Here is a 12,529-nt window from a genome sequence, read left to right as displayed (position 1 = left end):
TATTACTATGCGTCATGATCCAGTAGCACTAATATTCATATACACAAACCCTGCACACACACACACACACACACACACACACACACACACACACACACACACACACACACACACACACACACACACACACATGCTCTCTCTCCCTCCTTCCCCTTTCTCTTTCACTCTATTCCTCTATCTCTCTCTAAATTGACTACATACAACAACGCAACTATGATAAACCATGAATGGTTCACATGTCCGTTTAGTTCCTGTTCCTGTCTCTCCTCACCAACCCAGATCCAAGGCCGGGCGGCCACACCACAAGTACTCGTGCAGTCTACATTATGCTGTCTCCATGATATAACAAATTCTCCTCTCTCAAAAAAATCCCAAACGCTAACATGTCAGGGACGAAGCGTGGGCCGGGAATCAAAACAAAGCTAGCGTTGGAGAAGGAAGCACGTGAAAATCAATGTCCCGCCGCAACTCACGTACAGATCCACTTTAAATTTGAACAACGTAATAAGGTGTTCCTGGTGTGTGATGTCATAGTTTTAACCCCAAAACCAAACTATACAGCTCTTGGGAGAATTTTGACCCATTAGGTCCCTTTATAAACCTACAATGTTTGTTTTCTTTTGCGCTGACTGTTATCCATTCCCTGCGCTGAGCGTAACCCACTCGATTATGATGCTTGCGCTGTTTCGAATCACCACTTTTCTTCAGTGATCAGTTTTGAACGATAATTATGCCCTTATCCTTCCAACGTCGGCGTCAACGTTGTAGTACAGCAGCGAGAGGACGTCGTACAAGCTATTGTAAACGTTGTAGTACAGCAGCGAGAGGACGTCGTACAAGCTATTGTAAACGTTGTAGTACAGCAGCGAGAGGACGTCGTACAAGCTATTGTAAACGTTGTAGTACAGCAGCGAGAGGACGTCGTACAAGCTATTGTAAACGTTGTAGTACAGCAGCGAGAGGACGTCGTACAAGCTATTGTAAACGTTGTAGTACAGCAGCGAGAGGACGTCGTACAAGCTATTGTAAACGTTGTAGTACAGCAGCGAGAGGACGTCGTACAAGCTATTGTAAACGTTGTAGTACAGCAGCGAGAGGACGTCGTACAAGCTATTGTAAACGTTGTAGTACAGCAGCGAGAGGACGTCGTACAAGCTATTGTAAACGATGTTTCCCGTAGAGGCCCAAACAAAACTTTGTAATAAGCACATAAAACACAATTTTAGTGAACAAAAGTCAACACCTTCGCTTGTAATTGCATTGGTAGCTCGATACATAGCCAATTACTGAATTTAATTTTATGTATCCTTTTAACGCATGTCTTGTTTACCTCTCGATAACAACATCGAGCGTATTGGACCAGTTTTCTGTCATTATTTGACACTTTTCTGGAGACACCCACGTTTTCTTGATGACGTCACAGGGTCGCTGCTCGGTTGGCGTGCTTCTTACAGTATCCGGTGTGAAGTGGTCCGACTGTAGATTATTTTGCTGTCTGGCATCCGTTTGAGAATAAGCAAAATGAACCCTCGTCGGTCGCAATAAAGCATGTTTCAAGGCACTACCAGGGAATAAATATATAAAAGAGACACTGAATTTACACCGTTTGTTTCCTAAAACGACTTTGAAACATCGTAAATCGGAATTTCTTCAAAGTTGACAGATTTCGGACTTCGTCAATTGTTAAAGTTTCGATTACACCGTCCGTCCTGAGAACGCACGCACGCACGCACGCACGCAAGCACAAACATACATAGTTTATGAACACATACGTGACATAGGCTACACTTACGTGAGCCAGATATCATGCAATGATGCCACCTTTGGCACACGTGAGTAATCATGAGGTCGACTAGCACCTTGTTAATAATTGTACACATAGCCCAAACGATGTTCTACCTTATTCTTGCAATATCACGAAAATGCGCAGCCAACACGATTTACCCAAACGTGTTTTCTGAACCAAGTGCCGAAAATGAAGGCTGTATGAACGGAAACACCCGGCGGGCGAACTAAATAGCCGGAATCAGCTGACACACCGTGTTGGATCTTCTGCAGCAAACTATACTCTCCCAAAAAAGAAACTTGAAAAAGAACCATCATGGCACCATGCACATGGTTTTTGTGCAGACAATATGTTTGCAATTAAATAAAAGGGCGACCACCCATTAAAGTCTTGGTTCAATGATGTTCTTTTTGTGGTTTAGTGGTTAGCAACAATACAACTGACAAACTTCAAACTCAATTTTGGTGCTTTCCTCTAACATAATTATTTGAAAAAAATCAATGTTTACCCGTGTCACGTTTCTTTTTTGGGAGAGTATAAGTTCATGCTGCGACCGTGGAATTTGACGAAAAGAGGCCAAATTTGTGTCATGTCAAAAAAATCAAGAAACTAACCATAATTTTTTTTTCAAATTTGGTGGCTTTAGCTTCAAAAACATCCGAGAAATCCTCAATGTTAAGTTTTTATAAACCGAACATGACCCCGCTGTGACCCCAAACTTTGACGATTCTTGGGTCGTGTCGGGAGACAATCAAACCCTAGAATTGTGCGCAGTTACAAAGATCTAGCTTCAAATATGCTGCGGTATTTCAAAATGGGGATGAAAGTGAAGATTTTGTGTGGAAGTTGTTGCTGTGGTATTTCCATATGGGGATGAAAGTGAAGATTTTGTGTGGAAGCTGTTGCTGCAGTATTTCAAAATGGGGATGAAATTAAGTGAAGATATTGTATTGAAGCTGTTGCTACGGTATTTCAAAATGGGGATGAAAGTGAAGATTTTGCGTGGAAGCTGTTGCTGCAGTATTTCAAAATGGGGATGAAATTAAGTGAAGATATTGTGTGGAAGCTGTTGCTGCGGTATTTCAAATTAATGGGGATAAAAGTGAAGATTTTGTGTGGAACTAGTTGCCTTAAACATAGACCTTGGCCACACAGGATGAAGTAGTAGTGAAGCGCCTCTTGGCCCTGGCGGATGATGACGCGCTTTTTCTTGATGCGGCTGTAGGTGGCGTGCTTGGCGATCTGACGCTGGGTGCGTAGAGGGAACTGGCAGAAGGACTGGATGAGTTGCAGGCTGCGCAGCAACATGCTAATCTGCTGCTCCGTCCTCTCCTCAGGCTCCATCATCAGGGTCTGCTCCTCGTTGTGCACCATGTTGAACCCGTACTTGCTGCCTAACTGAAAATCGTTCGGAAATAGAGATTGTTCTAACTCACGTTGGGAATCCAGAGAGACTTTCTTTGTTTAGTGGGGAATCGAGGTTTGCCGGTACCCTCTCAGTTCCCCAACTAAACAAAGAAAGCCGAGAGAGATTCCCAACATGGGTTCACCGGGGCGGATTACATCGTTTTTAAGGAATGGGGGGGGGGGGGGGGGGGGGGGTTCCACATTTCTTTCAGGGGCAGATCGATGACGCGATCCTAGGAGGGTCCGGGGAAAATGTTGATCAGTGGTGCAATCAGAGCCAAGTAAATTCCCCTAATACACCTACCAAAAGTTAATTTAAGAAGCAACTTTGGATCAAAACAAATTGACCGATCTGGTGCAACCTGAGCCAACAAATTACCCAACTACCTTCCCAAACCATCATCTAGAAGACTAAAGCCGGCTCCTAGGGGGGTCCCCCCCCACGGAACATTTTGATAAAAACAAGGGGGTCATGCCAATACGTCCCAGTACCATTGCGTCCCAAAAAAATGCCGTCTCATTGCGTCCCATTAGGCAATCCCATTGGGTCCCAATACCATTGGGTCCCAGTGCCATTGCGTCCCGTACCATTGCGTCCCAACAAAAATGCGTGTCTATAGGTCCCAAGAAAATTGCATCTCGATACGTCCCATAAAAGAATCCCATTACGTCCCCGTACCATTACGTCCCAACACAATTGTTACTTGAGCAATGCTTGAACGCTGCGGTGGGCAGTGTGTGTGGGTGTGTGTGTGTATGAGGGGGGGTGAATGGGGAGGTGAGGTGGGCACAGTGAGGTGTGGGCCGCGGAAGGGGGGGACCCGCGGAAGGGGGGATGGGGTACGTGATCATCATGGTCAGACTAGGGGAGAGAAGGGATGGGTGGGTGTGAGCAGTGATTAAGGATGGAGAAGAGATAAATAAATAAATAAATAGACATACACACAATCTGTTAAACACATTGATTTATGAGATATTTCGTTGGTCAGACAATTTTCATTCTTTCCGCAATACCTTTAACAGATCACCCTTTTGAATGATTTTTTTTCAGGGAATTGAAGGATATTGAAAGATATTGCACTTGCTTGCTATTGAGCATGACATGCTTACTAAAAGTTGTGTTTTGTTCTGAAGCTAAATACAGCAGTCTTCAATATAAGTGAAGAAGGATTGTTTCTTCTTTCAACTGAAATCACGGGACAAAAGTCTGAAGATCAATAAGATATGTAAGCGAAGAAAATTTCAAGCATGTCACGATAACGATTGTTTTCTTTACGTTAAATAGTTGAAAAGGATTAATGCCCATCACAATGTTGCAACAATAATGAATGTCTTAATGACCTTAATAAGTTGAAAAAGATTAATGTCAATCACACATTTTGTGATAATAATGAATGTTAAGTTTATTGTTCTATATTTTTATCTTTCTTTATTTGGTGTTTAACGTCGTTTTCAACCACGAAGGTTATATCGCGACGGGGGAAGGGGGAGATGGGATAGAGCCACTTGTCAATTGTTTCTTGTTCACAAAAGCACCAATCAAAACTTTTCTCCAGGGGCCTGCAACGTAGTACAATACATTACCCTACTGGGAGAATGCAAGTTTCCAGTGCAAAGGACCCAACACTTCCTACACACTGCTTGACCAAACTCCTTACAAACATTGACCATATTCTACACAAGAAACACCCAACAAGGGCAAAAGGAGAAACAGAATCCGTTAGTCGCCTCCCACGACATGCTGGGAAGCATCGGGCAAATTCTTTCTCGTCCCAACCAATATGGGACTCCCCCTAACCCGCGGGGGGGTCTATATTCGTATGCACCCCGGAAGACTAAGAACGAATCGAGTCAAATCTGATGTGACGAGACTGATCTATTGAGTTGAGATGTTTAGCTAAAAACTTGTCATGATAACTGGCCAATTCCTGTAAGATGTCTGATTCATTCATTTCATGTAAGTTTGATATTGGATAAGTTTTGAGTGCTTTAGAGTGGTGAAATAAATTTATTTTCATGCAAATTGAAAACATATTATCGCTTTTGCTTCTTGTGTCATCTGGAACCTATCGATACATTGTTTTGGTAAGGCCTAAAAAAAAAATAGGTGTGGTTACGGTAACCCGACCTACCCTATTTTTAGGGGCCGATCCTATAACTTTTTATTACATTTGTCAACAAAAAAACAAAAAACAAAAAAAACAAAACAGTGCAAAAAACACAATGAAAGCAAAAGCGCCCGAGTCGCACACTTATTTCCCTGTCAAGTAGGTTTAATTTGTACACATTAGAAAAAAAAGTTAAAAAAAAAAAAAGTGATTGCCTACCTACCTACCCTATTTTTTTTGGTAATGTTACCGTAACCACACCTATTTTTTTTTTTGGCCTAAATGTCCGTCCACATGTTTGTCCGACATCACCGGTAGACATCTTTTTATTTTATTTTTATTTGTGAAATACTGCTATCACGGTTTGTAATAAAGGTGCGTGTTGTAATACATTTATTACAAATCGTGTTCGGCTTACACAATTTGTATTACAAACGATTTCTAATAAATTTATTACAAAACGCACTTTTATTACAAAACGTGTCGCTACACTGCTACAGTAACATCTCAGAAATTAAATTCACTAGTATTGGGACCTAATGGTACGGGGACGCAATGGCACGTAATTGTATTGGGACCTAATGGTACTGGGACGCAATGGTACTGGGACCCAATGGTATTGGGACGCAATGGTACTGGGACGCAATGGTACTGGGACGTAATGGTACTGGGACGTAATGGTATTGGGACGTATTGACATGTAGCCAAAACAAGAAAAATGGAGCCATCTGTCTCTTTATTTTCAATTTTTTTCTTCTTCTTCTTTTATTTATTTTTTTTAAGACTGGGGGGTCCGGAAATAACAACCCCCCACCCCCTCCCACCCCCCTGGATCCGCCCCTGGTTACAATAGAACATTGTGTCATTTCTTTGGTACACTCTTTTTTTTAATTTTTTTTTTATTCTCTTTTTGTTCAGTTTTTTATTTTATTTTTTACATGTATATGGTGTACATTACAGGACATCACCTAACCGAAAAGACAGAATCATATAACAGAAAAGCACACTTGGACAATTACAACATACATGGGGTGGGAAGATGGAATGGGGAGGGGGGATGTTCAGTGGTTTGGTGGTCGCATTATCAAAAGGTTTTAAGAACGAAAAAAACTAGGGGTTACATCAAAACGTGCATATACAGGCGCCAATCCTTGTAGAATTTATCTACTGTATTATTCACAACTGCGTTATACTTTTCACAAATAAATCTTTGCTTAAAGTTTCTACTAAATGTCTGAAAATGAGGGGTCTTTTTGTTCATTTTGGAAATATATACATGGTGTTTGGCACAGATTAATAACACATCAAAAGCTTTATCGGTGACTACATTGTTCGCCACTCCAAGAAGAACCAGTTCTTTAGACAGTTTTAAATTGTCGCAATGGGTGCAGTTCGCCTTTAACCAATTTACAAATTCTATCCAAAAAGTCTGCACTTTATCACACTCCCAAAACATATGTAAAAGGGTTTCTTCATTTCTACCACAAAATGTACACAATGACGTATCCACAATTTTTCGCAAAAATAGAAACCTTTCTGTGGGCAAAATTCTGTACAATAATCGGTACTGGAACCATCTCAGACAAGTGTCTTTTGTTGTTTTAAAAACATGTTGAAAAATAGCCTTCTTATCTAACAAACAGTCTAAAGATTCAGACCATTTTTCGATACATTTTGGGACCGTAGTATGTTCAATCAGTTTTTTGTAAATAAGTTGTGTCTTACCTTTACAAATACATTTCCACACAATGGGCTCTGTCATAATAAAATGTTTATCAAATTCTAAGCCGATTTTTCTCTGATATTTCTTAACAGCCTGGATTACACCTTGATACAATACAAAATCGCCTCGCACATTTGGATATTTGATTTTAAACGCATTATAGGATAAGTATCCATTTTGTCCCAAAATATGACCAATCTGAGCTATTCCATTGTCGATCCAATTTTGAATGTACACTGTCTTTTTATCTCTCCGAATATTAACATTATAATGTAAACATTCTGATACAAAATCGTTAAAGGTTATAGAGTCACATTTTCCATGTAGTTTCTTATAATGTTTAAAAACATTGGTCCAAAATGGGTTTTCCATTCTCTGCATCAAAACATTTGCAAATTCCTCTCCTCTCATATTAATTGTTGTAACAGATGGACATGCTTTAAACAATAATCTTGATATTAATCCAGTAAGACCATCAACTCTTTTTAACCAATTTTTTTTAGAGATGACAGAAAACTGTTCACTCTTTTTGTGGTTAGGCGTGTGTTGTTGATTGTGGACTCTACACTACTTCTATTCACATCCCAGACAGGGCATGAGGAAGTCTGTTAATGCCTGTCTTACACTGTGCCGAATATCCTAGCGAATATGAACATGTTGTATTCGGCCAAAAAAAAAAGACGAATGGACAGGAAAAAATATTAAACATTCGAAGCCTTACCGATCATTGCGAATGCATACACATCCATATACGAATGTCTTGCGGATGTATTACGAACGTTGCGAGTGGCCTTACGAGTGTTGCGAGTGCTTGCAAACATTTTACGAAAAAAGCGATTATGCAATTCGCATTGTTCGTAATACTGCTCTTACACTGTGCCGAATTTTCCTTGCGAATAGAATTCACCAATAATTCGTAATGATCGGGATATGGTCGCAAGACATTCGTAAATGTTCTTAACCATTCGCCACCATTCGTCTCTTGTTGCGAATTATTCGCAAGGAATGCATATTCTTCAGTATTCGCAAGCCATTCGTAATCATCGTAAAGGTATTCGTAGCGCTCGCAAGGCATTCGCAATGATCGGTACACATTCGCAAGCACTCGCAACTATTCGTAAGACATTCGCAAGAAATGTGTATATGAACATGTTGTATTTGGCCAAAAAAGAGACTAATGGACAGGAAAAATATTGACCATTCGAAGCCTTACGAATCCTTGCGAATGTCTTACGAATGGTTGCGAGTGCTTGCGAATGTCTAATGATCATTGCGAATGCATACGAATCTATATTCGCAAGGATGTTCGGCACAGTGTAAGACAGGCATAACGAATGTTTGCGAATGCCTTGCGAGCCTGACGAATACATTGCGATGATTACGAATGTTCGCAAGGATATTCAGCACAGTGTGAGACAGGCATAACGAATGGTTGCGAATGCCTTGCGAGCGTTACGAATACATTGCGATGATTACGAATGTCTTGCGAAATCTTACAAGTACGTTGCAAAAAAGTTAAGAATATGACTTCTTTGCGAATATGAGGAACATGTTGTTATTTTCAAAACAAGAGACGAAAGGTGGCGAATGGTTAAGAACATTTACGAATATCTTGCGACCCTGTCCCGATCATTGTGAATTATTGGAAAATTCTATTCGCAAGGGCAATTCGGCACAGTGTAAGAGTAGCTTTACAATCTGTGTTTAACGTGGATCCGCGCTTCAAAGAAGTCCAATCATTTCATGTGATAGTTCTCAGCTTCTGTTACAATCAGTGCATGCACCACACATTGGGTTCACATTGCAACACTTACAGTCGCTGCGCAGCTAAATTTCCCCTGTGTTCCCTGCCAACGCGCGATTTAGAGCCATTTTGAAAAAAAATATTAAAAATCAACAACACAAGATAACCTTACATACCTTATGTTTTTGCAAAGTTTGAAACTTACTCTTTTAGAAAATATATGAAACATTTGAAAGTACATACCTTTTGTTGTCTTCATATCCACGCAAAATATCCAATTTGAAGCAAAACAAAAAAACTTTCTACGTCATGGGTTCATCATACACAATGTCATGATCGACACTTGCATTGCCCGAATCATCACCCAAATGATCGTCCATTGGCACAAAATCGTCACCAGAATCTAAAATATCATCTCCACTATCATCATCACTGAGGTCAAGATCAGAACCGTACTGAATAACACGTTCTAGCACTCTTTTCAAGTTACTACGTCTCAGCAGAACGATCCGCCATCTTGGAAAAGTCAAAACACGTGGGTCGCACACCGTCAACAAAATTTTTATTAATCCCAACAATTTAAGGGAAGGAACTGTTTACAGTGAATGGTACCACTGTAGACAGATAGAAGTTCATTGCAGGGGTTGTTTCCCTTGGTCAGCAGGACCGTTTACACCGTTAAAAATTCGTGATATCCGTCGGAACTCAAGTGCCGGCACGCAGCCAACGCTAAACACAGGTGTCGGAATTCCAGTTCCGACGCGCAGCGAATGAGTTAACATGCTTCAATGAAACAGATAGATCTATCCTTGCGATTGTTTTTGCAAGCAGATAAATGTTTGAACTTCACTTATTCCGTTTTCATTCAACAAATTGATATTTTGCAAGATGCATTTCGTGCCAATGAGCTGAACAAACAATCAAAATCAAGCAAGTGGTACATTCTTGAAGACAAAATTCAGTCACGCAAACAAACTGAAGGGAAAGAATCTAGCTTACTGTAGCATGGCGCAACCATATTTTTCTTTGGAATATTTTCGAACTTTTTATATGTAACTACATTCTCCAAGCCATCAGAATTTTAAAGCAGTTTAAATTTTGAAGATCGGTACATATTTGATTTTTTTCTGATTTTTTTTAAAAATTGCGATTTTAGGGCTGCTGAAAAATTCTGCTGAAAAAGTGACCGGCGCCCTTTACAACCTGTCCTGCACACAATTTCAGCTAAAACCTGTTGTAATTGATTTAAAGGGCTTTCTTGTCACAAATACTATACAACAGAACAGGTTGCGGGGTAGGACGTCGCACAGAAAAGTGTAACAGGACCTTTTTATCTGCCTGAAATTCTGAATTTTGATGTACTGAGTGAACCTTCAAAAGTTATTGTTTCTGGCTCTTATGTCCAGACATTGCTGCTAATTTTTTTCTTATTTGTTGATGGTTGTTCCACATCTGAATCAGGATTATCTTCCAAATATGGAAAAATAAGATCTGGTTAATCTTCCAATAAATTAGGCACATACCGAGTCTGATGCATTTCTTTGTTCCAAAAATTCTTAGGTAAACAAAAAAACTGTCTCTCTCGAAGGTAATTTCTAACAATGTCAACCTCCCTACTGCTGCATAATTATGAATATGCTGAACTGAAATAAAAGCTGCATGACCAAAATGACTTGTCCATTCATGATAAAATTAAAATATTGATTTTGATATAACATGTAAATATATTTATGATCAGTTATTTGTTGTGTCCACTCAGTACCTTTTCAACAACAATACTGTCTTTGTATTTGTGTTGGTTTTTATCCCTTTTACTAACCTCATGCACTCAAGCTGCTGCTGCCTTACAAACCAACCCACCCACCCCCCTCCCCTCCACACACACACTTTTGCAAGACACAGTGTTGTGGGCTTTCTGTTGTGTTACCAACCAGTGGTTTTTCTTACTTTTTTTCCTCTTTAAACTCATGCATATATAGTTATGACCAAACAGAAGAAATTGATTGTTGTAATTTGTATTTGTAATAATTACAATACAACACAATGGGTAATTTTAATGATGTGAAATATCAAAGTGATAAAATTACCATACCCAAAAAATCCTTTGAAGGGCATACAGAAACAGTTGTAACTTGATCCAATATCGTACCTGTTTCCCAATTTGACTGTGTACTCTGTTCGTGTCAAAGTCAACACTGTCCCCCCCCCCCCATCACCACCACCACCACCACCACCACCACCACCACCACCACCACAACTGGTCAACATGCTTCACTTTCAATTCAAACTAAACTTCCATCCGCACAGTTTCTTTCGTTTGCCAGTTTGAGAAATATCAGCGCGAACGAATCAGCCTAATCATTTCAACACGCTATCCGACTCGCTGTCTTCCGCTATGGTGGCATCTTCTCACTTTCGGTTTCGCCAATGCATTCGAATCGTCGTCAGAGAGTTATCTTTTCCTAGCTTGCCCCATGCTACTTACTGCTGTACTGACTTCGCCAAATAAATGCATTTGCATGTCGAAGTTATTCCTGCTTTGATTCCAATCATTCTAATTGATCTGAATGCAAACAAATATACGTAAACGAGCTGATCAAAATGAGTAACATTGCACCTGCCTATAGACTGTACTGCGAAAGCGGAGGTCGTCTGCGACTGGAGATTTTGAAGTCGAACAGCGTCGTTTCTTCACTCTCAGCGGTTGTCTTCATCGGAAAAGTGAAAAGCCTGACTTGCAATCTAGCGAAAGACACATTCTGTCTTTCCGTTCGGGCGTTGTTTTTGTGTACAATCTCTGAAAATGTTATTTCGAAAAAGGCGGCCGTCATTGTTTTGGGGTTTCCGCCTAGTGGTGTTTTAACCCGGTTTCAGACCGGAACACACTTCGGAGATGAAAACAAAATGGCAGCCCCCATGAAATCCGAAAGGTCAAGCAAAAAAGTCGTGAGTACAGAGATAAGAACAGCCTCGCTTTCACCTAGATCCTGCCTAAAAACAATGTTCAGACCTCATGTTCAGACTCGGCGTAATGACGTAATGTCTGTGACGTCGAATGGAATGCCAGTGATTAGGTTTGTTGATTTTGCTCGGAGAAGTGGTCCGTGTTCAAACACGTTTCTTTCTTCTTTGAAAACAAAAACTCTAAGACCAGTGAATGTCGAGATATATATATATGTTAATTGGACCTGTGATCCAAACATGCCTTTTGGTCAATCTCGATTGACCAAAAGCCATGTTTGGATCACAGATCCAATTAACGTATAATCTCAAGATCGTGTGGCTCGCTTGCAAAATGCCGCGAGGTAATGATCAATCATTACTTATGAAATAAAATATTATGAAATTAAAGATCTTGAAATAAGTTCTTTATCTGTTTCATAAGTGTTTGTCTGTCAGTCTATTTCAAATGCCTTATCCCCCTTCGTGTGTACACGCAAGCACAAGAGCAAGTGCGCACGGAAAAGATCCTGTAATCCATGTCAGAGTTCGGTGGGTTATAGAAACACGAAAATACCAAGCATGCTTCCTCCGAAAGCGGCGTATGGCTGCCTTGATGGCGGGGTAAAAACGGCCATACACGTACAAATCCACTCGTGCAAAAACACGAGTGTACGTGGGAGTTTCAGCCCATGAACGCAGAAGAAGAAGCTTCAAGATCACAACGGGCCTGAATCAGTAGCTGGCAAAGGGATTAGACCGTTAAAACTGAGCACTGAAATATTTGTTTCTGGACAAAAGCAAGGAATTCAATGTAGTCA

At 40.4% G+C, this 12,529-nt stretch overlaps 1 protein-coding gene across 1 annotated transcript in view; it reads right to left on the bottom strand.

Annotated features, from left to right (window-relative positions):
* The window catches only part of LOC138946781 (uncharacterized), a 36,343-nt gene that overhangs the window by 12,472 nt on the left and 11,342 nt on the right, over positions 1 to 12,529 (bottom strand). The window contains exon 6 of the mRNA XM_070318183.1: positions 2,929 to 3,184. Within this exon, the coding sequence (XP_070174284.1) occupies positions 2,929 to 3,184 (256 nt within the window). The remainder of the gene's footprint in view (positions 1 to 2,928; positions 3,185 to 12,529) is intronic.

Source organism: Littorina saxatilis, linkage group LG14, assembly GCF_037325665.1.
Source record: "Littorina saxatilis isolate snail1 linkage group LG14, US_GU_Lsax_2.0, whole genome shotgun sequence".
Taxonomy (NCBI): domain Eukaryota; kingdom Metazoa; phylum Mollusca; class Gastropoda; order Littorinimorpha; family Littorinidae; genus Littorina; species Littorina saxatilis.
Note: the sequence above shows the minus strand (reverse complement) of the source record. Positions and strands in the feature narration are given on the sequence as shown.